General features: G+C 39.3%; 1 protein-coding gene across 1 annotated transcript in view; it reads left to right on the top strand.

Annotated features, from left to right (window-relative positions):
* HHAT (hedgehog acyltransferase) overlaps window positions 1-26390 on the top strand; it is a 157428-nt gene that overhangs the window by 62728 nt on the left and 68310 nt on the right. Inside the window, exon 9 of the mRNA XM_075708084.1 lies at window positions 14299-14500. Within this exon, the coding sequence (XP_075564199.1) occupies window positions 14299-14500 (202 nt within the window). The remainder of the gene's footprint in view (window positions 1-14298; window positions 14501-26390) is intronic.

The following is a 26390-nucleotide window of genomic DNA, read 5'->3' as shown; positions in this document are numbered from 1 at the left end:
ACTACGTCTGTGCAGTCCAGGAGCCTGTGAGAAACAGAAATAAGTGGTGAGTGTTAATTACTACTCATTTAAAAAGAGGGTGAATATGTAAATGGAAAGCTTCTTGGATCATTTTAAAAGGTTTGGGTTCTACATGTTATTTAAGTACATGCCTGATGTGAAACATGTACATACTGTCCCAGTTAAGCAAGACAGGTCTATGCCTAACATGGGATCAGTAGAGTTTAAATATGCCATTGCTATGTAATTACATCACTTGCCTTGTCTTGTTCATTCACATAATGGCTTTCAGAGCCAGTAACAGCAGAACAGTGTTTATACGATAATGATTTTGTCTGAACTGGCAAAAATGTTAAATCTAAGTAGCATTATCAGCTAGAAAATTCTGAAAAGTGGACAGGACAGGCTTGTCTTACATGTCAGGCACTCTGTACAGGCTGCTGCCTGATGTTGGTTACCATCTGCAGCCAGTCTTCCTCAGTCTGACATGGCTGTGTCTTTGATCTTTGCAGGATTATGTACAGAAAAGGTAAGATACTTGGATTCAGAAAAAGGTTCTTTGCTGCTTTATTTCTTGTTATAAGAACGTGGAGAGACACTTTCTTAATTATTGAATCTCAATGACTATACTAGAAGTGGTACTGAAATGACGCTGAAATGTTGATTTTTGGTATTGCACTTCAATTTTACCTAGAACAGGGCTGGAGTCAGTCAGTTTCTGTTAATAGACTACACAGTAAACAGGTGATGCAGTCCATTTCTTTATCTTGTTTGCACCCTGTGCAAAAAACCCCAAGAGGCAGGAATCAAGCCTGTGTGGCTTAAGACCTCTGCCTCTTTTCCAGCAGACTAACATAAAATAAGCAATATATTTGTGTCATACTGCCAACCAGGCTCTTTCCTGCAATGGTCTGAGTCACGTTAGAGTTTGTCAAGCACCAGTCATTAGTACTTTTGTTTTCCTTCTCTCTCTCTTTCTTGAATAGTGGACTCAGCCCGTACTTCCTTTGTTTTTGAAGCATAAAAAATGTGTTTTGTTCACAAAACCAAAGATTGATCATAAAGATGTTTTCTTGCTAATCTTACCTTTCAAAAATTCTGAGTTAAAATGGAACAGCACGGTGGTTTTTTGTATTGCTCTTCTCCTTTAGAAAGTGAAAAAGCATAGCAAAAAAGGTTGCCTGAAGGTAAAAGATGGAGACGAATGCCCTTGCTATTGATTTAAACTACCTACTCAGCAAAACAAGAGCCATAGGAATCACAGCTAGGCTTCCATCACAGAATGTACTCATATTTAATATTGAACTCTATTAACAAGGTTAAAAAATGCTGTATGATAACTAAGACCAGGTTTTCTTGCTCAGATACAGCTAGCAATGAAAAATTATCTACCCTATGCAAAGATCCTGTTGATCGCAGGGGTTATCATTAAGAAATGTGTATTTCAGAACTAGAATTGGGTCTAAAACTCAATTTACAATTTAAATTTTGCCTGCACTCACTTTTGTCAACTCTTTGTTCTTGTTAAATTAGGAGCTAAAAATCACCTCCTGTTCTGAATGGCAGCAGCCCTGCCTAAAATCCTTAACCTTCTGCCAGCAGTGGATGCTTTGAAGGTTGTAACGCCGCCTGTTAGAGTTGGCTTTATGCTGTCCCCTATAGCTTTAAAGGGATGTTGGAGCTCACTTAAATGAGTCTGTGATCATTGGATCCTTTGCCTTCCAACCTTACTGCTTTCTCATCATGCAGGGCAGAAGCAGAAAAGCCACTACCTGTTGGGATCTCAGGAGTAGCCCCAGCAGCTTGTGCTTTGCAGCTCAGAGGAGAGGTGATGAGGGAGTGAGGGAGCAACAGCTGTCTGAGAGGGATTACCTCAGGTGGCTGTGTCATACACTCAGCTTATCCCATAAAGGCACAGAAAAGAGTCTGAGATACAGAGAACGGTGTTTGTATGTTTGTTCTTTAAATAAAATTTGGGCTTAATACTGACACCTCACAGCTTAGCTGCAAAGTTAGTACTGTGCATGTGCTCAGAAAAGGATTTAACTGGCAGGCTTGATGTTAAGGACTGCAGTTTAGTTTGCACTGTATTTTCTTGATGGATTCTCTACCTTATGGAGATAATTACTTCTCAATCAATATGCAAGTAAAAATATCAATAGGTCATGGAAGCATAGTAAGAGTTCTCATACAGGAATGCTTAGAAGACTAAAACTGGACAGCCAGGTCATAATTATGTATGGCTATTCTGCCCAGCATATAAGACAAGAAAGTCATTGTATCTTGCATGTGGTATCACATTTTCATAATAAAGAATTTTTAATGTAGGAAGCATTGTTTTTAACATTAAAATGGAAACCCTTTAATGCGTATACTCCAGAAATTGAACAAACTGAAATAACACTCAAATTGGGAAGAATACCTGTCAAGTTCACCCTGCTAAATCCAATCTCCAGACTAAGTTAGTGGTGAAAGAATTTATTTTTGTCTTGCTGCTCTGCTAAGTGTATGCTCTGCTTAATGAACCCCACCCCTGCATCCATAAAACCCACAAAACATGCAAGCATCTAGCTGAAGTATTTGTGTGAATACATGCAGAAAAAGAAATATAAACACATAATTATTCAATATTTTTTTTTCTCTTGAAATAACAGTGAGTTGTAACTCTAACTATGGAAAGGTCAAGAAATCTTCCTGATTTTTCTATCCTTGAATTTTGAGAAGGTTTTGATTGGGCTAATTTTAGGGGTAGAGCAGAGGCAGCTTAGTGCAAAAGGTATTTGGCATTGAAAATAAGCACAGAACCCAGATCCGTATCCATCTGAAACTGATGAAGGGAAATCTTGCTGGCAATAAAAGGAAGTATGGTCTGGCCTTTTCTCTTAGGAGCAAATAAACTGGTCTTAGTTATCACTGTCCAAGAAATCCAGTGCTCACCCTGGTAATATTTTGGTGCATATGTATTGACAGAGCACTTGCATTTTCCCTTTGTCTTGGGAATAACCTAGCAATCTGAACTAATAATTTGTGTATCTGGTGAAGTGTTCGTAGCCACCAGTCATCATTCATGTTTTTCAGTCAGCAGTTTCAGCCTGTTACTCTCTCTATGCTAGTGAATCGGCTCTAAACTTTCACATTACTGTATTTAATTTTTTTTTTCCAACAGCGTTAAAGTGTACAGGCTAGAATGGAGGCTGAGGCAATCATAGAAGAATTGTCTTTTAGGACAGGTGGTAGTGAAGAGAGGATGGTGTGGGCTGCTGTTGTGGGACTGGGGGCTCTTTAGTTTATAGAAAAAGGTGAGAGACATAAATGAAGAAGGCTAGCATCACTAATAATCAAATGGGTGAGCAAATAAAAATGAGAAAGTATATTTTATGGCCACTCAACTTCACATTAATTCTCACTGAACATTAGTAAACAGTACTGTAGAGATGGCTCATCATTATCAATCTCTGCAGTGGTGCTGTTAAACAAAACATTTGCAATGTAAACGGAAGATGTTCCAGGACATCGTCAACACTCTTGACCCCAGACAATTATATTTGACTTCTTGGTATGCATGAATTCTGTCCATATGGCTGTGCTCTGCCACTGTATGAGCTCATAATTGAGAATCATGAGTTTTAGGTAAAAGCTGGGGGAGAATGGGAGACTCCTTAACCTGGCTGAGCCTTTCTAGTCTACTTCAGGGCAAACAGTCAAATCACTGTTGAGGGGGTACCTGAAATTCAGGTTCCTTTTCATGGCCTCTTAGCTTTTGGTCTCAGCCAGGAGCTGATGGATGTCTAGTAGCCATGTGAATGCCATACCCCTGCATCCTTTCTTCTGCAGTAACCATCTGTGAAGGGAAAAGTGCTTCTGGAGGCAGGGGTCTGTCTCTGCTTGGAGGCAGAAAGTATTGGACAATGTTGTTCCGCTTGTAGCTCTCCAAGTTGAGTCATACCTGTGCAAGTGGTGATTTGTGACAGCGAGAAGCTGTTTTCCAATCAGGGACTGGTGTCTGCAAGATGGTAGAAAAATCAACAGCCGAGAACAGTGGTTGCCCACTGCCTCCCAGCTGAGGCTGGAGTAAAGGACAAGCATTCCGCTTCTATCCAGTGTCACCCATGGTTTGTGGGTGTCTGATACTCTCCTAGGTGTGGAGCTTACAGCCCTGGGAGGTGCTCACACCCTGTTGCTGGGGCGTATGAGTTACTGAATACTGAAGTAGTTTAAATGCTTCAGTTGGTATTTGGTGAATAATTAAAGCAGTTTCAAAGCTAAACCATGGCTATCCTACCATGATGCTCTTTACTGTTTAGACTTCAACTGACAGATTTGGGTTTAGTTGAAAGTTTTTCAGGGAAAACATGCCAGTTTGGTGTTACTGTTTCAATTTAACTCTTTGAAGCTATGTGCTATTTCTTAGCTGGTTAGCCCCAAGCACTAAGGATGATGTGAGCACAAGCTGCTGTTTCATAGTCTGTTCCCAAGCAGCACCAGGAATTTGTTAGGCAGTTCCTAAGATGGGTGGGGTTTTCTTGCTCCTGCTTGGTTCCCCCCGCTTTTGAAGAAAGAAAAAGAATTTGTTTGCTTTTTACAGTCTGAAAATCTCAAGAAGCAGAAAACAGGAGAAACAATCACTGGTGACCCAATGTGTAAACCAGATGCTTCCTTGAATACCTTTCAGAGAATTTCACGAAGGCGCACCGACTGGAATGCTGCTAACCGTCTTAATGGTCTTTAACCTGTTTTCTATTTTTTCTGGCCTATATTTGTACTTCCCAGTTAAAACCAGCTTTATTGATTCATTGTCTTGGGGCTTTTCATGAAGATCAATGCAGAGAAGTCATTCTTTTATCAATCACTATTTGTTCTCTCTTTCTAACAAACAGACTACCCTTAGACAATTGGACAGATATACAGCTAAGTGTTGTAGGAGGATAAGATGATTTATGGTACATTTTCTACTTACCTTTCTGTGATACCCTAACTGATGTTTTTTTCCCTTACAGACTTTTAACATTCCTTTTTCCCTGAGCATGCACCTGTTTGTTTTCCTATTTCTTTCCCGACCTTATATATGTATTTAAATTTCTGGCTGTACCTACAGTATTTCTTACTCGGCTATTACCTTTGCATTGTGATAATTTGTTGCTCTATGTTTAAAACTTAATGGTTTGTTTAGCTCCGGTCCCCTGTCACTGCTGACTTCACAGGAACTGACATTTCCCACTTAAGTTTTTTTTTATCTGGATTGAACCACGTTCCCAACTGGTGTTAGAAGAGTGTGTTTGTGCTTTCTTTACAAATGAGGAAAAAAAGGAGATCATCATTATTTAAGCATGCTGCTTCAAGAAAAGTAAATTATTTTGCTTCACTCTGCTTAATTAAATACGATATCCATTCTCACTTATATAATAATTAGGCAACATTGATTTGGGCTGATAAATAGGGATTGTAGTCTGCATCAGAGGGGATTTAACTCTGCTGGTGTTTGAAGGATTTTTGACTCAGACTGGAGAGTGTGTAAAAGTTCTTCTGTGTGGAAGGTGCTGTATAATCTTAAGTCATCCCAGCTTTGCCTAGACATCTCAATGCCTTGTCTGTATTTTATAAACAGCCTTTTCCCAGAACTGCAGACAGTATTTTCTAAGAAATGTGAACTCAGGAGAGGTGAGTGAATTACTGAGCTTGGAATAATGTCAGAAGTCTAACTCTTTAAGTTGTGCACATGCAACTTGGAGGAGTATGTAATGCTACTCAGTATTTTAGCAGATACATTGGTATTAATCAAGTTTCCTGCAATATTTAAGCAATGTCTCTTCTATATTTATGCTTTTCATTAATTACATGCCTTCACTTTGTTTCAGAGATGCATTTGACGTACATTTTGTTGGTGTTGGTTTATAACCTGAAGGTTGTAATGCTTGCTGAGTCTTCACTGACTTTGGAACTTCGATCTCAAATGTTATTCTGGTCTCATAAAAATTTGTATTTCTGATGTGCTCAGGTGAAAGTCTTCTGACGCCTTGGTTTCTGCTTGTCCATAGAACTATACAGCCCAGTGAGGCAAAGGTATTGCATGGTTTGGTGAAACTGCTGCGTGGTCTGTGGATACTAACAAAGCCCTTTGACATGCATGTGTACAAAGTGATATATAAATGCAAAAGAATTGCTAAGCTCTCCACAAAGGGATCTGTGTAGATTAAACAATCTTTTCTGTTACCTAGCAAATTGCAGAGGGCTGTTCAACTTTATCACCTTGTCTCTAAGCAAAAATATTTTAATAAGGAAAATAATATAGGTTCTATTGCAGTAACTACATTTCATGCACCCCTTTGGCAGAGGCCTGTTGGAAAAGGTACCTGTTAAGTGCATGGTGATGAGTGTGTTTTAAACGTCTGAATCCACAGATGCATATGGATCTGCATTTTGTCTGATATACCTGGCATACCAAGATTAGCAGGATCGCAAAATAGCTTCTGCTTACACCTATGGAATTTAAAGCAGCTTTCTAAGAGGGGGGAGAAAATGTAGTACTTTATTCTTGGCTTGGTCAATGCAACAAATGACACATACTTAACAGTTTTTCATTAACTGAACCATAAATAGTTCGATATGTGCAGACACGCACAGGAAGAATTGGTCTCTGCTTTAGCTGTAGTTGAAAACTACTCTAAAATGTACTGTTGTGAATGCACACTTACGATGAGAGGGGAGATGGCAGGGGAAGAGATTTGCTGCAAAGGGTTTATTTGTGTGGGAAAATTATGCCTGTTCAGCCTCAGGTGCAGATTTGTAGAGCTCTGAATTTTGAGCTGGGCCCTGCAATGTAAGAGTCAGGAGAAGTAAATAAAATGGAAAAAAATTAATTCTTTTGTTCATGGTGTTACTTATGCATTTTTTCTAATGATACTTCAGGGAAGAGTGAGCAATTCCTGGTGCAGAAAGCAGGACTGGGATCTCTGCATCTCTCGGTAGTACTCCAGCCACAGACCTGTTTTGTCTTGCATATTCGCTCTCTGAATCTCATTTTCTTTTCTGTCTGGTGGCAGCCTGGTAACAGACAGCTGGAGCACTCCTCTGGGAGACAAGATATGTCGGTCTCCTTGGCAAAGAGCCTGACCTCTACCATTTTATAAGCAAAGAGTGACAGTGCTATTAATAGATCCCTCCTTCAGCCAGGTTTTCAAAGGAGTATAGCCTGATTGTTGTGCTTCGTGCTGAGCTTAGATATTACCAGCACATGGTAGGTATATTGTGAGTATCAGGAATGAATTGGGCCCCTGAGGGGAGTTAAGTTCAGAACAGCCTTAGGGAGCTCTGCAAACTCAGCGCAGGAGGAGGCTCCTGCTTCCTGGCTCTATCAGCCAGCTGGGGATGCAGCCCCTTCCTGCCCAGTAGCTGAGCTGTACGCACTTAACTCTAGGCTATTTTGGCAATAACATATAGGTTCCTACCATCAGCAAAAAAGTCGGGACCCTGATTTGGTCTTAGTGATTTAACCAGTCTTTTGGCTCTTTGGTCATCTGGAACCTCTCCCATTTCCATTATGATCAAAGATAGTTGACTGGTAGTTTTGTGTTTGACTGCAAACAGGTGGTAGGCAGGGTTTCTCCCTTTCCTAGATGCATCTGGGAGAAAACTAAACACAGCAGTCCATCAGTAATGCAACTTTTTCTGTTAAAAGGAAGAATGATGATTTAGATTAAAATTTCATTTGAAATAAATGAGTCTGTTTGAAATCATGAGCTTCCTTGGAAGAGTGAATTCAAAATGATTTGTTTGATATTCCCCACTTATCTGCCCTTCGACATAGGGACTTGACTCGGATCATTTTTGGTGTTGAACGCAAGGGAAGAAAAATACATTAAACACTTTTCAGTTTTTTTAGTAGGAAACTACACAGTCTTTGCTGGGAAACACGCTAACAACTGGAAAGTGAATCAGAGTTCAGGTTGTATTTGTAAGCCGAGTGTTCTTCCATATGAGTATTCTCATTAATGCTTTGTAACCCAAATGGACTTAATTTCTCATTAAACATTTTTGTGGTAATTTAACAAGGCTTGCCTGGAGCCAGCATTAGCTTGAATATTTTAAAGGGTCTGCGTTTGTCAAGGTCTCTCTAAACATTGCATTAAGCTGGTGAGGTGAGAAAATCTTACAGAGCTTAAAAAGCATTGCCAACAGCCCAGCAAAATTAGTAGACCATGTGAAAAAAATTGAGTTTCACAGTAAGAACAAGGCTTACCTCTCCTAATGGAAATTTTGCTAAATGGTATTCCAAATACCTCTGGTTATTTTTTTTATTATTTCAGGTGCAAATATATGGGGCTCAGCCTCCGAAGTCTTGTTTACAGGAGATGTTTCTGTGTTTTGAAACAGATTCATTCATGTAGCACCCAGTCTTCCAAAGACTTACAGGTGTGCTTCACTTCTGTGCTCTGTGTAGCTCCATCCAAGTCAGTGAAAGCTTGAACTGACAAAAGAGGAATCGTAAGAGCTCACCCAGAAGTAAGAATTTGCTGAACTGGGCCTGAAATCTTTTTGTTATACAGTAGAGAAAAAGTTTGAAATTGATGGTCTAAGGCCACAAAAAGAAAACACAGGATTAAAAATAAATAAATAAAGGAAGCCTAATCCCAGTTCTAGAGGGAATTCCCCTCTAGTTCTCACCCTATGTCCTGCCACGCTTTTCATTTCAACCAAATCTCTTTTGTGGTGACAATCCTTGGGATAATTTAGAAGCAAAATGAATGGTAACTTGGCTATTTAAGTTTATCCTCAAAATTGTTCAGGCTTATGTTGAGCATTATTTCATAACTAATGATGAAGAACTTCTTATTGACTTAAAGGGTCAAATTCTCCAGGCATGATGCTGCCTGGAGGAAACTTTGTGTACATGTCTACAAATGGACACCAACACTGTACAGAACCTCAAGCGATTTCTGTTGTCGGGATGTAAGATAGAAGACTTTATTATTGCTTTTTTTAACTTTTACTGTGTTGGCTATGTAACTGTCCAACTCAAAACAGTATGGTTAACCCTTGAATGCTTTGAAATTTAGAGAGGTATTGGAATTTTGAACATCAAATGTTCCCTGAAGTAAACCACAAAAAGCTCATAAATTAATTGTATTGACAAGAAGTTTGCTGTTACAAGCAAACTAACATTTTTTTAAAAATTTACGTTTCACCTGTTTCTGGACAAGACATTCCAAGACCAATAGCTAAGGAGAGGGGAAGAAAGATCATAGATAGGATGCATCTTGCTGTATGGCCTTACTTCAGGAAGCAATTTAAGCACATGTTGAAGAAAGCCCCTGGACAGAACGACATTTAAACAGGTGCTTTACTTGTACTTACTTCAGGATTTAAATATGTTTAAAATTACATGCATGTGGAAGTAAGACCAGTGTATTGAGGCCTCAAGGAATAAAAGCCCTTCAGAGTGATTCTTAAGTGGTTGCAAATGCTCCTCTTAGTGGTTTTCTAAAGTTATCAGAATAAAAACTTTATAATGTAGATGTCAGTAAAAGAAACAAAATGATGTGTTTTCCAAGGGAATGATTGTCAGATCTCTTATTGTTCTGTAGATTACCACTTCAAGAAAACTAACAAAACGGTTATTGGATTTAAAAGTTATTCTCTGTAAGTAAATGTCACTTTTAAATACCTCAGCTGTTATGTTTGTGTTTGCATTACTTTAGGGATTTAAATGGTACCATTTACATATTTTATCCAATTCTCTAATGTTCACTTAGTGAGCTAAAATTAAGATAAGTTGTGTAAATGGAACAGCTTGCTGGCTGTAGATAAGCTGATTTAAGCTACTGTAAGTGGGACTAAAAGTAAAGCACTGGTTATTCAGAAGACACACAGTTATGCTTTGTTTGTGAAAGTAACATGTTTGATAGTGTGTAAGTTTTAGTTTGAAATCAAAACTGAGTCTATGGAAATATGGTAAAGACTGACAGCATCTTTGCCTTGGGAGGGGAAGGCTAAGAACGTATGTTTAGTCATGTCAGATGTGTGTGTTCGAATAAATTTTACTATATAACATTCTCTCAATATTTATTTGTATTGATGTGCCTCAGATGCTCCCCAGACGTTTTGAGATATTTAACCTACATGGAGTTCTCTTCCGCCTTCTCTTCTCTCCACCTAATATGCACAACTTTTTCTTCTGACAATGTGAAGTGCCTTTCGTTGTTGTCATTAGGAGAGGTCTAGCCAGTCTAGGAATGGTTGGGAAAGCCAACCATGTGGCAGTCACGAGTTCCTCTTTGACAGCCTACCTAGAAATCTTCTCTGTTCTTTCACCTTCAAATTTCACCTTCAAAGTTTTGGCAGGGATTGACTTTGATTCCCTGAGTTGATGTTTTATTTTTAAATACTCACCTAGGCTGCATTTTTTTGATACTAAGCATCTTCCATAGGTCTAATCTTCCTGTCTGTAATTTTCATGGATCTTAAGGAGGACCAGCATTACCCATCCCTCTAAAATAACCGGGAGGGATGTGACCAATTACCATCCTCAAATATACTTGCCTTAACATCCTTTTCTCTTTGCAAAATACTTTGATGGTTTCCTTCATTTATCCATCTTTGACTCGTTGACCACCAAATAACTGTTGAGTTTTCTTTTTCTGTAAGTATGTGAATTAAGATGAAGTTGCACATTGACACCACATTTTTCAGCTAAACCTGCCTGCCTTGCACATCTATGGTAAATGTGTGATCTGCCTATTAGCTGTTAAGAAATTTTGCTACAAGGGTGTTCCTTTGAGTTGTGTTAGTCTGCCATGAGGACCCATGATTACTTTTATGTGCTAATAGTCCCTGAACTGGGGGTTTTGAGCTTCTCTGTGGATTTTCTGTGATTAGTAATGGAAATAGTCTTAAAAACTGCGTGGAAGCTTAAGATGAGATATTTACGTAATGCTATTCTGCATATGGCACAGCAGATCAGCATGCTCTGCAGCAGCCTCTCAGTTTGTGTAAGCCCTGAGTTTCTAATTGCAGTACAGAAGGGACTGTAGGGTAGATGGAAGATAGACGGTAGTATGGGTAAGATGGAAAAAAGTTGGGAAGCATGCAGATACACAAGACATCAAATTGTAGCCATTGCCCCATAATCTCTCTCTCCTTGCCTTCCTCCTTCCCTCCTCACTGATTTTGTTAGTGAACTGGGGGACAGAACAACTTTCCTAATGTACTGTAGGAGGCTCCTTTTCTTCCCCATCCTGTTAGCGGGGAGTGAGTGAGGGGCTGTGTGGGGCTTAGCTGCTGGCTAGGTTTAAACCACAACAAATTGTTAGTTACAAAGCCTGTCTTGTGTCATAAATGATAATACAGAAATAACATGTTTCTTCTATCTTCTGGCTTAATAATGCTATTCAGTGATTTATCGTCCCTGACACTTTAGTATAAATGTAGCTTTCGGTAATCAAATAAGTACTTTTCTGTGTAAACATACAGGGAAGGTATTGAGAAATTAGATTATAAACTACCATGATGCTCAAAAATAAGCAAAATGCATTTTTGTAACCACGAGGGCTCTTGCGATGGTTCTTTTGCAAGACAATTTTGGTTACATCGGAGAGCACAAAGCGGCTGGCACAGAGCCAGGATCTGCCCCTGGTTGCATGCTGAGTTGCCTATTTCTTGTATGCAGGCCTGCCAGTGTCAGAATGTAAGCACAAGGACACGACGTGGATATGATGTGCATGGGTGATGAGGTAGCAAATATTTTTTTTTCCTGATGTGTTCTGTAAGGTGATAACGGATTTTTCACAAATTTTTCTGCATAAAAAACCCCAGGAATATGCTGCAGAATTGCTCTTAAGGCTGCTTGAGAGAAATGACTTGATGTCCATCAGTCCTTTATACCTACTTTAAAACCGCTAGTGGGAATGCCCTGGCAAGGGAAGGCAAAACCACAGTCTGAAGGCAGCCAGCCTTTGTTCTGTTTTCTCATGGTAAAGAAGTAGCAGGTAGCAGGGAAGGAGAGAGGCATTGCTTTCTGCTTTGCATTTCTCCTCCAGGCAAGGAGGCAGACCCTCCACAGTACTGGAGGGGAAGGTCGAAGTGTTAGTAAAAATTATGTGACTCCTTTTGGCTTCTGTCCTTCTTCAGACAGGTCTTCACAAAGATAGCACAAGTGAATTTTCAGTTGCACAAGTGAATTTTCAGTTGCACGATTGCCATGGGCCTCCCTAGGAGCTAAAACTTCACTGACCTTGAACATTCATCAGAATTATGAGTTATTGCTGCTCAATTATCTAGCTGCTGCTGCTAAACGCTAAAAATCGGAAAATAGCCTGTTCTTCTCTGCACAGTAATCTGAACACCATTCAGGCCAGCCTAAACTGAGCTGTGACTGCAAATGAACAAGCTGGTGCTGCTGGGCTGTTCGTGGCAATGCCAGTGCCAGTAGAGGCTGCCTGTGCTGACGAGATGGCTGGTGCCTACGCGGCAGTTCTGTCTCAGTGCAGGGAAAGGGATTGTACAGAAAGCCAGAGCTATTTCTGCAGTGAAAGCTACCTTTTGTGCCATGGATTTAACCCAGGACCCTATGAAGTCAGCAGAAAGGTTTCCCTAGGGCTTAGAGTAAGGTCTCTGTCACAGAGCTGTGTCTCTTCGATAGCGTCTGGGTTACTTTTAAACACTGTGTTTCAGTAAATGTATGACAGGGAGTGAGCTTTGAGCATGGCAGGGGCGGCAGTGTCCTGTTTTGGGCTCCTCTGGGTGAAGCTCTGCGATGCAAGATGCTGCCGTGCTTGCAGGGCTGCAGGGGCACAGAGGTGCTGCTCTCAGGGTTGCAGTTTCTCGGCTGCCGAGTGGGGCTGCCAGCCCTCCTCCAGCCAGCCTGTGAGGGGAACGGGTAATGACAATGGGCCCTGCCCAAAAAATAGAACAGTCAGCCTTTAAAAGGGGAGAGGGAAAGTATGTCCTAAGAGAGGATGAGCTGCTTTGGTCTTTCATTTCTGTAGTCCTTTGTGTAGAAAGAATTTGTCCGAAGCGGCGGGGTCTGTGGCTCTGTTCTCTTCACCCTCCATGCCAGAGCCCTGCAGGGGATCCCTCTGGTTATCAGACTGCTAAGATGTCCCTCTCTGCTATTAGACTAATTGATTGCAATTGTAAGTTTCTATTATTGCCACACTGCTTCTTTATGTATGTGATGAAACAAGACTAGACCCGAGAAAAATATAGGGGAGAGATAAGAAAAACACAACATAAATAAAACCTATTGATCTTAATTTCTATTTATTTTCATAGTGCTTAGTAAAAAGCACACTTACTGAAAATCACTATAAATGTAATCAGATGTTCCCTGTAGCAGGTTGAATTAAAAAGGTGTATTGATGTTATGCTTAGAGAGAATTTGGAGCATTTGACAGTTGGGTTTTTTAATGGCTTTTCTGTTTACCTTGTAATTACTCTCATCACTTTATTTTACCCCATTACTGTATTTTTCTTATTTCCTAAGATTAGGAATAAAGCACTATGTTAAAGTCCCTTTAAAAGTTTTAAGCTAGTATTTATCTCTGAATGTAAAAACTGATAACCAGAGATAAAAATGTCACTGCAAAAAATTTCCTTTAATTATCTTAGCAAGTAGGAATAGTCTTAAATATGACTACAGTGTGTCATGCCGAAGGAATGACAGCTGAGGAGAACTGTCACCAGCAGTTCTCACGTATCGCATCTCCTCGCTGGTACCCATGAGCTGGATGGTGACTACGTTGCCTGATGAGCTTCTTCAAAGTGTTGACAGAAATATGCCACTTTTTCAGGCCGGTGGCCATGCCTTACTTGGAAAATGTCAGGAGTGGATGTTGGTTTTTAGGCAGGAAGGAAGTGAAGTGACCCAGAAAACAGTGTCAGCGTTCAGAATCCCATTGCTTCTGGTATTTTTACTGAACAAGCACTGCTTTTTGGACACTTATAAGCATCAATTGAAGACTAAGGTTCTGACTCCTAGATTCAGTTTAAATACAGTTGCATGCAGGGTGCTTCATATAGGTACGTTTGTCTTTTGCAATTTTGAGAATATAGTTTATGCTATATATTTGCCTAATGCAGAGTTCCCGTGACTATACAATTGCCTTTTTGCCAAATGGTATATGCACATATTTCATGAAATGGTCTACAGCTTTGCAGAAACTAGGGCAAGCTCTGTAAATAGAGACTGTGAGGTAATGATTAAAATTCTTTTTTTATGCCACAAATTTTTTTCTGTAGTGGATGTTTTTCTGAGATTTTTATGAAATCTCTAATAACTTTGGTTATCTGTTGTTTCACCTACAGGTACATTTATGTTCCAATGGGAGGATCTCAGTCCAGCCTGCTGGGAACGCTTTTTTCCACAGCCCTCACTTTTGCCTTTGTAAGCTATTGGCATGGAGGACAGAGTTATCTGTGGTACTGGGGTGCGCTTAATTGGCTTGGAGTGATTGTGGAAAATGGCGTCAAGAGGATGCTTTCTATTTCACTTATACAAGATTTAATTGTAAGTTGAATCTCTCTTCATTCATGTTCTTGTTTCCTGGCACCATGGTCATCTGAAGTTCCTGGTTACTGGTTTGGTTTAATCTAGATTAAAAGTCTTGGGTAACAGATAAAAGAGTTAGCATTCCCTTGCCCACCCTCCAGTATCTGAGGTAAGCCATATAACTGGAATTTTGCAAAGTATCAGCAAAGCAAACACTGAAATATACATGGTCTTAAAAGTTTCCTCTGCAGTCCTAGGGTAAGCAACTGCTTGTCACATTGTATATGGCTGAACAGAAGCCAGTTTTACATTTGTATTCTGATTTCACTCAGGATGGCCTTAAAATATTCATCTTCACTAAAATTAGGAGTGTATATTTCTAACCATGTTTCCTGGACAAATGCGTGTGTAGCAGCTGCTTGCATCTGGGACCAAGCTTACACTGGGAAATCTTGTGCCACTAAAAAGCCAAGTAAAGAAGATAATATTTCACTTTGAAGACCTCTGATATTTTCCACTTTACTTATACTTTTGACCTTCATGTTGTCATTTCCAAAGGACAAACTTGTCTTTGACATGCAATCGTATGCAAAAAGCACTATTTTAATTTTGATGGTCACTTTAGTCTGCAGATTTGCTCACTATTAAATCCCAAATCTTCTAATAACTGTTTGTAAGAATAAATAATTCCTATGTCTTGCTTCCTTAGTATTGATAAGTGCACAGGATTTGTACTCCCCTATAATGTTGTGGTGGTGGTGACTCACTATGCAGCCTGATGAAGTCCTGATGCTCCAGTAATTATGCTTGTTCTCCATCCCACCCATCTTAATTTTCACTGTTGTGGCATCCCATGTGTGGCAACTGATACAGCTAAGTAATTTAGTAGCCAATAACAACCAGTGCTACCTTATATCATCCAACTGTCCATCACTGTGAATTCAGTGACAGTCTGGAAGCAGGTTTTTTTCTTCCTAGAGAATGAGTTTATCAGATCCATTAATCCTTCCTCTAGGGTGAAACTGAGCTTCAACGTCTGACCGGCTGCATACATTTGTCTCTGGACTGGAAGACAACATAGTTTTTTAGGCATGCAGCTGTATGAGGAAATATAAGTGTTAGGGGCTTTTTGTGTTTGATGTCACTGTATTAGAAATTTTAAAAGAACTCTTAAGGAATTAAGGAATTAGAAATGATAAGGATGTGGCATTATGAAGGTGGGGTTATATATGTTGGAATAATTTCTAACACATTGTTCTAATTATAGTTAATCGATGCTGGCAGTAGGGTTGCTTTTGTATAAATTAACTCCCTAACAATGAACCAAGTGCATTTTACCCCTTTCCTCCCCTTTGTTTTCATCCAGTGTTTTTAAAGGCATATCCAATTGTCTTCCATGTCTCCCTTGTTTTCCATTTCTGTTTGGAAACATGGCTGTAGGCCTTCCTTAGAAGACACTTTCACATCTTTCCCTGTAATATTTCTGAAGCCAACATTTTTAATATGAATAGTTTTGGCATCTGAATTAGTGCATTAGGCAGATCCTGCCGCATTTGGTTATGGCTGAGTCATGCTTTGCCTTGTGCCTTGAAGGTTTCTCTACGACAACATGAGCTGCAGTCTTTGCAAACATTGCTCCCTCCTCATTCTTCTAACAAACTCCCATTTTCTTGAACGCTGAGACTGGGGAGCAGATGAGTAGTTGGAATTTGATCCTTCCTTATCAAGGGGTGGAGTGATATGACATTCTCTAAGAAGCATCACTTATATTTAAAATGAACTGCAAATTCCCTAATGCCCTGTATAAATTTCCTTTTTTCCCCTTGTAATCTGGCTTTTGGAAGCATTCCCATAATCCTGTCTCAGTGAGAGGTGTGCTGCAAGCCTAGTCACCGTGGTGTTGAGAACCCCATTCTGGGGGATGGGTTTTTCACTTAAATTTCATCTGTTGACAAGCTGAAATCCTTTGCATTCTTGTGCTTCACTCACTTGCTGTGTTGGCTCTTGAAGGCTATTTTTGAAAATGAGTCTATTTCTGTCCCCAGAATAGCAGATGAATTTCTGAAAAAAATACAAAGCACAGGTTTATGCTTTTTTTAACCTATTCTATTTACCAAACCTCCTCATAAGTTGTTACCTATTTCAGCTGAGCAGAAGGTATTTAATCAGTAAAATATTAAAAAAAAAAATCTTTAAGAATAAGTTGAATTTTAATTCTGCTCTGTTTTTAAAATTGGATTAATCACAAAGAATAAAAAGAATTTTATCAAAACTGCTTCCCTTTCTTCCCCACTATATTGTCTCAATTCTCTTACAAAAGAAAGATTTAGAAATCTAAATAAAGCACATTTGAGTTGTCCTTCACTGAATCCTTGTACTGACTAAGGATATATGTGTAAAAAGAATTGGACCCTACATTTATGCAGATTTTGTGGTAGTTTAAATCTCAGCATTCGAAACCTAGCACAGTGTGGGTAAATAACACTTTTGTAGCAGTCTGACAAGTTTTAAATGTCATCTCAGGCATATTGAACTAGAATGAACAAAGCAGCATGGGTATTATTTGTGAGAAGTAAAATCAGCATATAAACAAATATTTACTGAAAAAAGTAAATTTCCTGACCAAAAAAATTGGGTCTGAAACTTTTCATCTGTACTGGTTGCAAACCAGTGCCTGGCTTCCTGAATTAGCTCTAAAAGAGCTGATGCTTTTTCTTATGTACTTTTCAGCTTACACTGCTCTGAACTTTCATGTTTCAGTTAGTTGTGCCCTGAGAAGTTAGTTATGTATCTTTTTTCCCCTAGAGTTTACTTGTTACATATCACTAAGAGCTGAATTAAGTAATACTGTCTTTTCATTAAAACATTGTATATACAACAATAAATGCTGTGCAGCATAAGCTAGGCCATACCTGGGAACTTAATATTAAACTGGAGAAGTTTCACTGTGTTTTTATCAGGTTTTTTTTGTTTGGTTTTTTACTTTTTCAGGAGATATTTAGACCTGTCCTGAGCAAAGTAATGCTTTGTTTCACTTATTCTTTATTAATTTCTTATAGATGAACAGAGACTCCAGTACTAACTCGTTTGAAATCAATGACAAAATTTGTATTGACTTTTAATAAATAACGTGTCAGATTACTGAAAGAAAATGCTAATGGCTATCATTCTTCCAGTGATTTAAGTTTTTTTCCTCCTTCTTTTTCCTTAAGGAAAACAAAATATAGATCTATGCAAGAAATTAGATCTTGGTATAAAAATAGATTTAGAATTATTTAAACCTTAGAATAGCTGACAACATCTTTAAATCAATGGGTTTTTAAAAAAGAAATATTTGGAAATCATCCAAAAGAAGATGTAGCAAAGAGGGTGAAGCTGGCAGATTGCTAAAATTAATGTTTTAATGTCAAATGAAACAGCAACATTTATCTTGGTTCTTTGGTAAAGTGAAAACATGTCGTTCAGTCTAGTAAGAATTTTTTAAATTGAGACATAAAGATCTCTCTTCTAAAAATCATTCTATGATGAATTTCTAGTTTAAGATCTTATTTCTAGCTTTATTTAGTAAGAAACTAAATACACCATAAACAACTCAATTTGAGAAGCCCACTAATTTTAAGCATGGCTTATTTTAAAGTAATTTGTACTATCCTTGTGTTTCATTTTTTAAAGTATAAAATACTTTGTCTACGTTTTCATTTATGGCTGTAATGAGGTGCACTAATTAAGTCCGTTTCAGTAGACTGTAATTGCCTTCTCAACCCCCCTTTGAAAAAGGGGAAATATTTTGTATGATGTCCATGGTTTTGGTTAGTGTGTTAGATTAGATTTGGTTAGTGTGTTAGAATTTTTTTTTTACCCCCAGAAGAATGAACTCCATACATTTGTCTCTATAGTTAAAACGTCACCATTGTTTTGGGCACCAGAGGTGTGGTCAATGACAATTGGCATCCTCAGCTTCGTAGAGAACATAATTTTAGACTACTTTCAAAACGCTGGGTGTGGCGAGGAGTTTTTGTCCATTTTTTTCCTCTGTTTAATTTTGTTTGACCTGTTTCAAATTTCTACAGTTATTCATAAATAGTTATGCTTTATGCATATGCTTTATGCCATGATCCTGCAGACAGCTGGTGTGGAGGATGGAAAGGTACTGACTGGTGAGCCTGACCTCTGGGCTGTGGTTCGGCAGGGAATTAAGCTGATCTAACAGCTCACTGGAATAGAAGGGGGAAAGGTTTAATTTCCCTTTCCTACCTTCCTTGCAGTCTCACCACTTTGTCCTCTGTACACCTTCCTGCTGGAATCTTTGCTCAGCTGACCTAGCTCTTTACCCCAGCAGACAGCTTTACTTCCTCTGGTTATTTTATTGCTAGATGATTTGTCTCATGAAGAGGGATCTGAAAAACACCCAGAGCAGTACAACATAAGAGACAAAAGCCAAGGAAAGGAAGTGGAAGAGGAGGAGCTCAACTACTTGGAACCTCCCCCTTGCAAACATACATAAGCAGTACGGGGTAGTAGGCTGGGCCTCTGTATTGAAAGTCAGTGAGACAAAGAAATCAATTAGGTTCTGCTGCAGTAATTACTCACCCCTGTGTTAGGGCCCAAGTTCAGCCTAGCCAAAATAAAGATGCCTGTGAATTTCACAACCATGTCCTATATACATTGAGCAAATGTATAAGTATTTCCCTTAATGACAGAATTTCTTTTTTGCAAGTATAGCTCACTTTAAACTGCTGTGAGATAACTGTAAAGCTTCCTTCTGCAGCTGGCTGAGGCAATATCTGACCAAACTTTAGGAAATTGTTCAAGGGAAGTATGTTTGTTGACCATGTTGCAAGATTAGATCTTTAATAAGATCTCTGTAATAAATAAAGACCCTTCTCAGCTGTTCTTCAGCACACACTAGACTTTGATCTTTATTTTGCTTCATTTGGTGGAAAGAATATTTGTATCACTGGTTTACTAATGTTAAGCCTGTCTGGCCTTTTCTTTTTTACTAATAGTTTTGTGTAATTCATACATAGTTTTATTGCAACATGGTGATTCGATTAAGTGGCAAGCATTGCCAGTGATACTTTCTTCATAACCTTTTTATGTGCTTGCTGTAGACTTCTCTTGGGTTTGTCACTTCACTCTGAGAATCTGTAAGAATGTAAGGTGGGGTAGTTGAACAAAGTCCCTTAATCAGGCTCTTATTCTCTAGTGCAGAATGGGATTTTGAGATACAGATATTGCCCATAATGTCAAAACCCAGACCAGTGGATGGGGCTTGCCCCACGTTCCCCACCCCAACCTCGAGTTTAGCCATATCATTGCTCTAACCAGAAATCTCTACTATCCAAAGTAGATGTATCCTGACTCAAAATCAATGGAAACTCCTTTCCCTGGATAGGAACATTAGCCAGGGCAGACTTGTGACAACTGGTCTTTGTGTGTGGTAGCTAGAAGCAGCAAGCTGAGTTACGGAGGCGTTGTTTTGTACGGAGGTGCTGAATGACCATCAAAGGTGAATGTGGGCTGGCTGAGGCATCCTAGGTTTTTTCCACTGACTTTTAGCTTTGCCAGCAATAATTCCGAGTCAAGTAATTCTTGCCACATTTCTGCTTTTGCTTGATTTTATTTTTTCTCTCTTCTCCACCCTCTTGTTGTAAGGGTTCGTTTGTCTTCACGGAAGTGGATCCCAAAACATTTTGAGAGCCCTGCTAAAAATGCACACACAGAGGCACACGGTTGCACTGTGGCCTTGGTTTCCTTTACTGAGGGAATTTCTTGCCTCAGACTCAGTAACAAAGACTGAAAATCTAGTAGGTCTTGTTTTGTATGAGGGACAAGCATATGCGATATGATACAGGCTTTTATATGGTGAACGACAAAAGTGGCTGCAGTAAGATTTCAGAGATAACGTTCTATCATTTCCTACCTTTTGAGTACAAGCATCCTTTTTTTTTGTGAAACCTGTGCAAGAAATACTACTTTTGTTGCCAGCAGCGGGGAAACGGTTATGATTTTCCATCTGTCTTTAACCAGATGATTGCTGCTCTGCTTCAGACTGCAATGTCAGCTGGGAAGCCACTTGTGTAGCTGCTCAGTTGTCATAACGAAAAATCGTTTCTTGCGCCTACCAGCATTATTTACTTCCACTTCTGTTTTGGAGACATTAGGCAGTTTTTGGTGCTCAGGCCATAATGCAGTTTGAAAAGCAAGTAAATCATGCTATGAGGTGAAAACAAGGTTGAGTGATGCTGGTTACACACTGCTTTGTTACCGTTAGATGAATACGGCGTCCCTCTGTTCACCTCAAAAATTAGTCCAGACAGTAGATATCAGCAGTTACAGAAATACAAGTTAAAGTACCAAGGAGCAGTGGCACTCTCATCTTTGTCCTGTGCCTTGAGCTACAGAAACTTGCCACAGGGAAAGCAAGGTCTGTATTTGCTGAGAGGGTTTATTAGAGCTCTTCATGGGGATTATTACTGTGTATTATTTATTTGTTAAGTTTCACAGTGGTAGTGTGGGAGGGCTGTAAGGGCAGAACCAAAATGCAGCACTAATGATTGGTGAAGTTAGATCCTTTCCCAATTTGATTACAATTTAAAAGGTAAAAACATTCAAATGTGGACAGGGGAGCTGAGAGAACCAGAATGGGATCCAGAAGAACGAAAATAAGGATGTCAAGGACCTGTACATAGAGGAAAGTGCATTGCACTCTCGACCTGTCCTCCTTGGTGAGAGCTGAGACACGTTTATAGGAGTATGTACACTGCCATTATTTGGTTAAATTCCCTGCTTTAAACATAAAACAGTAAGGAGGATGGTGCATTTCAATGCTGTTCATTTCGCACTTTTCACAAAAAAAAAAAAAAAATGTTTGGGCAGGTTCTTTAAGGGTGAAGAGTAAGTGTAGGAGCAAGTACAGAAATTTACTTCTGTGTATGTCAAACTTTCATACATGCATCTGTAAGTGTAGTGAATACACACAAGCTGGTAGGAGGCTTTCTTCAAACAGAAGGGGGGGTTGGCTGTTTGCTGAGGGATGCTATAAATGTAGATCTTTTGGAAAATCTAAAAATGAACTAGTGCTAGTGCAAGACAGCGTTTTGTTGAGTGAACGTTTAGTAAGACATCAATAGAGAAGATGAGTATCTTCTCAAATACTATATATAGCATTTATTCCTAAATTCAGAAACAAGTTCTATTTGTGAAAATAGATCTTCACTGACAGCTGCTTGATTTTAATTGTGTGGTCCTCTTTTTATAGGAGTGATGTAGGGAATTACAGGTCATTTGCATCATCCTGTCTCTCTCAACAGGAAAAAATGTTGTCAGTTCCCGCCTTCATGTGTGAACCTTCCAGGAGCTAATTTTTACCTTTGCTTTGGAAGGAAAGTATGTACCTTGAAAAGAAACAGGAGATGACCTCAGACCACAGTTCAGCTTGGGGAGAAGGGAGGGAACAACTGCAAGCAAAATAAAATGCCAGAAAAATAAAGCAAAGCAAAGCAAAGGGGACTGATTCTGGATTAGAGCTAGATGAGGAACAGATCAAACAGGAGTGATTACCATGATTACTGAAGGGTTCGGTATATGTTGATGGGAAATTAAATGTATTCTTCCATTTGGTGTGGCAGTTGTTGATGGGTAAGATCTGGTAGCACATCTTGTTCACTTCCTGCTTGCAGGCCTGTTCCTTATCTTGTTACTGTTACAGCTCTGGGGATTCCACAGTTTGTTTTGGATTATTTCATAAATGCATATTTTGCATGTGTGTTCAATCAGAATTCTTTATTTTTGTTGCTTTTCTGTTCTGTGGTACAGTCTCTAGTCCTATCCTATTCAACATCTGTCCCTTAGCTTCAGAGTGGGGGAGTAGGCAGTATGTTGACGTGTCAGCCTCTCATCAGCTGCCTTTCCTTTGGCTCCTGCTGGTCTTCGAGCTTAACTTCTACCAACATTAATGAGCACACGTGGTCCGTCCCTTCATTTCTGCAGTCTCCCAAACACGCTTTTGTCACTGTTACCTATTGACAGTGTGTATTAACAAATATATTTAGAAGTTGTCCCACTGCTTGGACTCAACCCATCTTCATTTCTACTGCTCACTTTAAAAATTAAATAAATTGACATTCTGTTTGGCAGAGCTTTGTCACAATTTTCAGCCTTTCCTCCGTCCCATCTGCTCCCCCAGCTGCTCAGTCACACCCTGCCCTCCATTTTCAGTGCGCCTAACTGCAGATAGATAAAATAGCCGCTAACTGTTAGTCAGGATGTGTCGCTTCCCTTCCCACCGTCCCATCTGCTTCTCTCTCTCTCTCTCAGCTTTTCACCCGTGCTGTCCTGTTATTTTTGGCAAATGGCTGCATTGCGGATGACCCAGATTCAAGGGATGCATTGAGGTGTTCACTCTTCTGGTAATGGAGTGATTACCAGGGTTCAGGGATAGACATTGAAGAGTTGGCCTGTCATTTATCTAAAGAACTTTTTCTAAAAGAAAGCACTTAGAAGCACTTTTACGATTGACTGGGTGGTCTCAGTTGCTTTTGTAGGGAAGTAAACAAATTTGGGCCTTACTCTTCAGCAATGGGGGGTGAAAACTGAACTTCAGATCCTTAAATTGCACCGATAAAAGGAATGCCAGCAAGCGATTTGAGGGTTTTTCCAAGCATTTTCCTGATACACACAGTGGTACCACTAGCGCACCTCCTGTACTGCAGCAACTTTACCCACAAACATTTTGCCCATCTGTCCCCTCCCCCCAAAAATCCTTGCAAACCCTATATAACAGACCATTGCAAAGAATATTTCATTTCTGTTTTGTGACATAAAGATGAGTCAACATTACATTAGCTTTTAAGCATTGCTTCTCTAGTAAAAACCTTCAGGAAATTCAAAGGATGGAGCTTTAACAACCATAGGAAGCACACTTATCCCCTCTCATACACCAGGAGAGGCAGTGAAAGACAATGCAGGACTAGGTGTTATAGTCATGGTAGTTAATTTGCTTGATTTCTTCAACACAACAAATAGTGCAGTTTGTGTATCTTATTTTAAAATTATTATGGATAAGTTGGCTGATAGGTTTAGGTGGGAGAGGATGAAATCTGTAGAACAGATAGTAATTAAATATTATATGTTTAAAAAAAGACAACTCTTCTGAAATTGTACTAGATTATTTTGACCCTTTAAAAACCAAAGGCAGATGAAAATAGAATAACGTAATCTGCAGTGTTGTAGTTTGTAGTATCAAGCACATGTTTCATGTCACTCTGGCCATAGTATCTGACAGTCTTATTCCACAGTGCATATGTTTCCATAAGAAATATTCAACTGCTTCTCCAATTTTACCATACGCTCTTATTTTGCCATGTGCTTGGATTATCAAGTCTCTGGAAATAAATGTTGTGATTCTCTGTTTTACTCCATGAAGATGGACGCTTGTTTAAATTGCAGCAAATTTAATTCCCTTGCATGGGACTTGTTAAAGTATTTTTAGTATAAGCAAGCTTGATAACGTCACTGACTTTATGTAGTTTTCTTTAATCTGTCCCAGAGCAGCTATATAAACGAGATGTGTTGCGAATGCAGCACGTGTAGATGTTTTCCATCTTCGGAGCACTTGCCAAGAAGTTACCAGCTAATGTTTGTCCAGGGAGGCTTCTTGCCTTGTGTCACCCTGTCATCAGTCTGGGTTTGCAGTGTGGTGGAAAACATGCATCCTGGTTCGTGAGCCCTCCCTAAAACACTGTGATGCACGTGACCTGCTCCCAGAACAAGCAGCTGCAAAAGGATTCAGCAGTCCTCTGAATAACGAGCATTTAGGACATGCCAAATCACCGTGGTGCCACCACTGTTCCTAGAAAAAGTTTAAGAATGGTTGCTGTAGGAAGATGTAGGGTTGGGTCCCTGATAAAACACTGGGGAATATATTTCTGTAAAAGAAGACCAGCGTGCTATTTTGTATAGAATTGCCTAGTTTTGACTGCTGTACAGAATCTGGTCTTGGGTGTCTCCTCAACTTCCACAGGGGAGGGTGGATGACTTATTCTGGTCAGTATTCCCCAAAGTATTTTCTATGTTGCTGGCTAGCTGGGAGGTGTAAGTGCATTTAGGAAAAACACTTCTGGACCCGCAATTTATAATCTCTCCACGCCATTCAGTAATGTTGTACACAGTCCTGTAAATCAGTGATTGTTGATTAGCTCTAACTCACCTTAGAGAGAAGTTCTTCTAAATGATGCTCTGCTGTCTGAAGCCAATTCTGCTACCATATTTGTTTGTTTCACACTCATAGTGGTGTAATTACCTTAAGCAAATGAAATGAGTATTTTCTCTTACGTCCTCTCTGACTTCAAAGTTCCACCACGCCCTTTAACTTGACTCTTAATTCTAACCTAAGTGATCTATTCTGGTATGTGTTGCCCTTCCTAAGCTATCTTTCTCAAGAAACAACCATTATACAAGCTTCCTATTTCTGGCTTGGTTTCACTCAGAGGCTAAATGTGACATGCATGCATAGCTGGAAATGGATATGGGAATGTTTGGACCATGCAAATCCTTTTCACACCTGTCTTCTTTCACCTCTCTCAAACACGTACACGGACTTACTTTTCAAGGTACTCCACGATAGTATCATTTATTTTCTGTAAGATGACTGAGAAGGCCTAGTTGAGAGAGATCTAATGGTAGCCAGTTTTGCTGGACCCAACAATGTGCAGAGAGAGGTTTTTCCCAACATCTGGCAGAAATGTATGAGGCTCATCTTCATTTACAGCAAGCATTGGATTGTAATAATAACCCAAACTCCATTCAGTTCCAGGAAAGGTGGCCTGAGCCAACCTTTATAAGTCACCTCCTATGTCATGCTGCATGCCTTTGGACTGAGTATCTTGACAACATGTCTGTTTTTTTGTGTACTTTAAATGCTACAGTCCATTTATTTCACAGTGTGGGGAGGTGGGGGTGGTGCTGATTACTAAAAAAAAGTAAAGTATGATGAAGTATTGATGCAAGATTACAACTAAGATGGAGCATTGAGGAAGGATGCAAATATAGGGGTTTCAGCTAGGCAGCCATGGCTTCATTGTCATTTTAACGCTAGGTGCTCTTTCGCCACCCTATTTTCTGGCTGTATTTCCGACAGGAAAAGAGGCGAGAGAAAGGGACAGCAGTAAAATCTAGAGAAACACCACAAATTCATATCAGCTGCTTGTATTGTTGCAATAGAACGTACTGTTAAAAGCATTAAATAGAATAATGAAAAGTTGTGGGTGTGGAGGGTTCTTTTAATTTTGTCTGCTTTGATGAAAACAACTTGTTGTATATTCAGGAAAATCCACATGCTGGTAGATATTTAAATCATAAATGTTATTATGGATTTTCTAGACCAGTCTTACTCCTTTTTCATGGGTAAATTAATGCTTCCACTGTATTAATTTGGGCACAATAGCTGCTCGGGTAGTTAGCTTTTTCTAGATGACATGAGATGTTTAAAGAACGTTTTCTTTTTTTACCTTCATTGCAGCTGGGTAAAAGCTGCATTGACATCAAAGCCTCAGGAAACATGTCCTGCTTTTTGGATCAATGCCTAGCAAAGTTAATGGAAATTAGCTACAGCAAAACCTAGAAAGGGTTCAGTGTTTGTCTAAACTGTTTCCGTCTTAAACTGCTACCTTATGCCTTATAAACAACCAAAGGCTTTTATGGTCTGTACTACAGTTAACTTGTATTGTTTAACATATAGCACTTATAGAGGGTGATGTATTAGATGTGACAGTTTTATTTATTTTTTTTAGTAGCTGTATTAATTTTTTTTTTAAAAAGTGGCAGAGCTTTTTTAGCTGTTCATGTTGTTTGTCTTAGTTGTACTGCTTTGGTTTGTAAAACAGGCAGACTTCACAAACTTACCAGG

Source organism: Pelecanus crispus, chromosome 3 (genome assembly GCF_030463565.1).
Source record: "Pelecanus crispus isolate bPelCri1 chromosome 3, bPelCri1.pri, whole genome shotgun sequence".
Lineage (NCBI taxonomy): Eukaryota > Metazoa > Chordata > Aves > Pelecaniformes > Pelecanidae > Pelecanus > Pelecanus crispus.
Note: the sequence above shows the minus strand (reverse complement) of the source record. Positions and strands in the feature narration are given on the sequence as shown.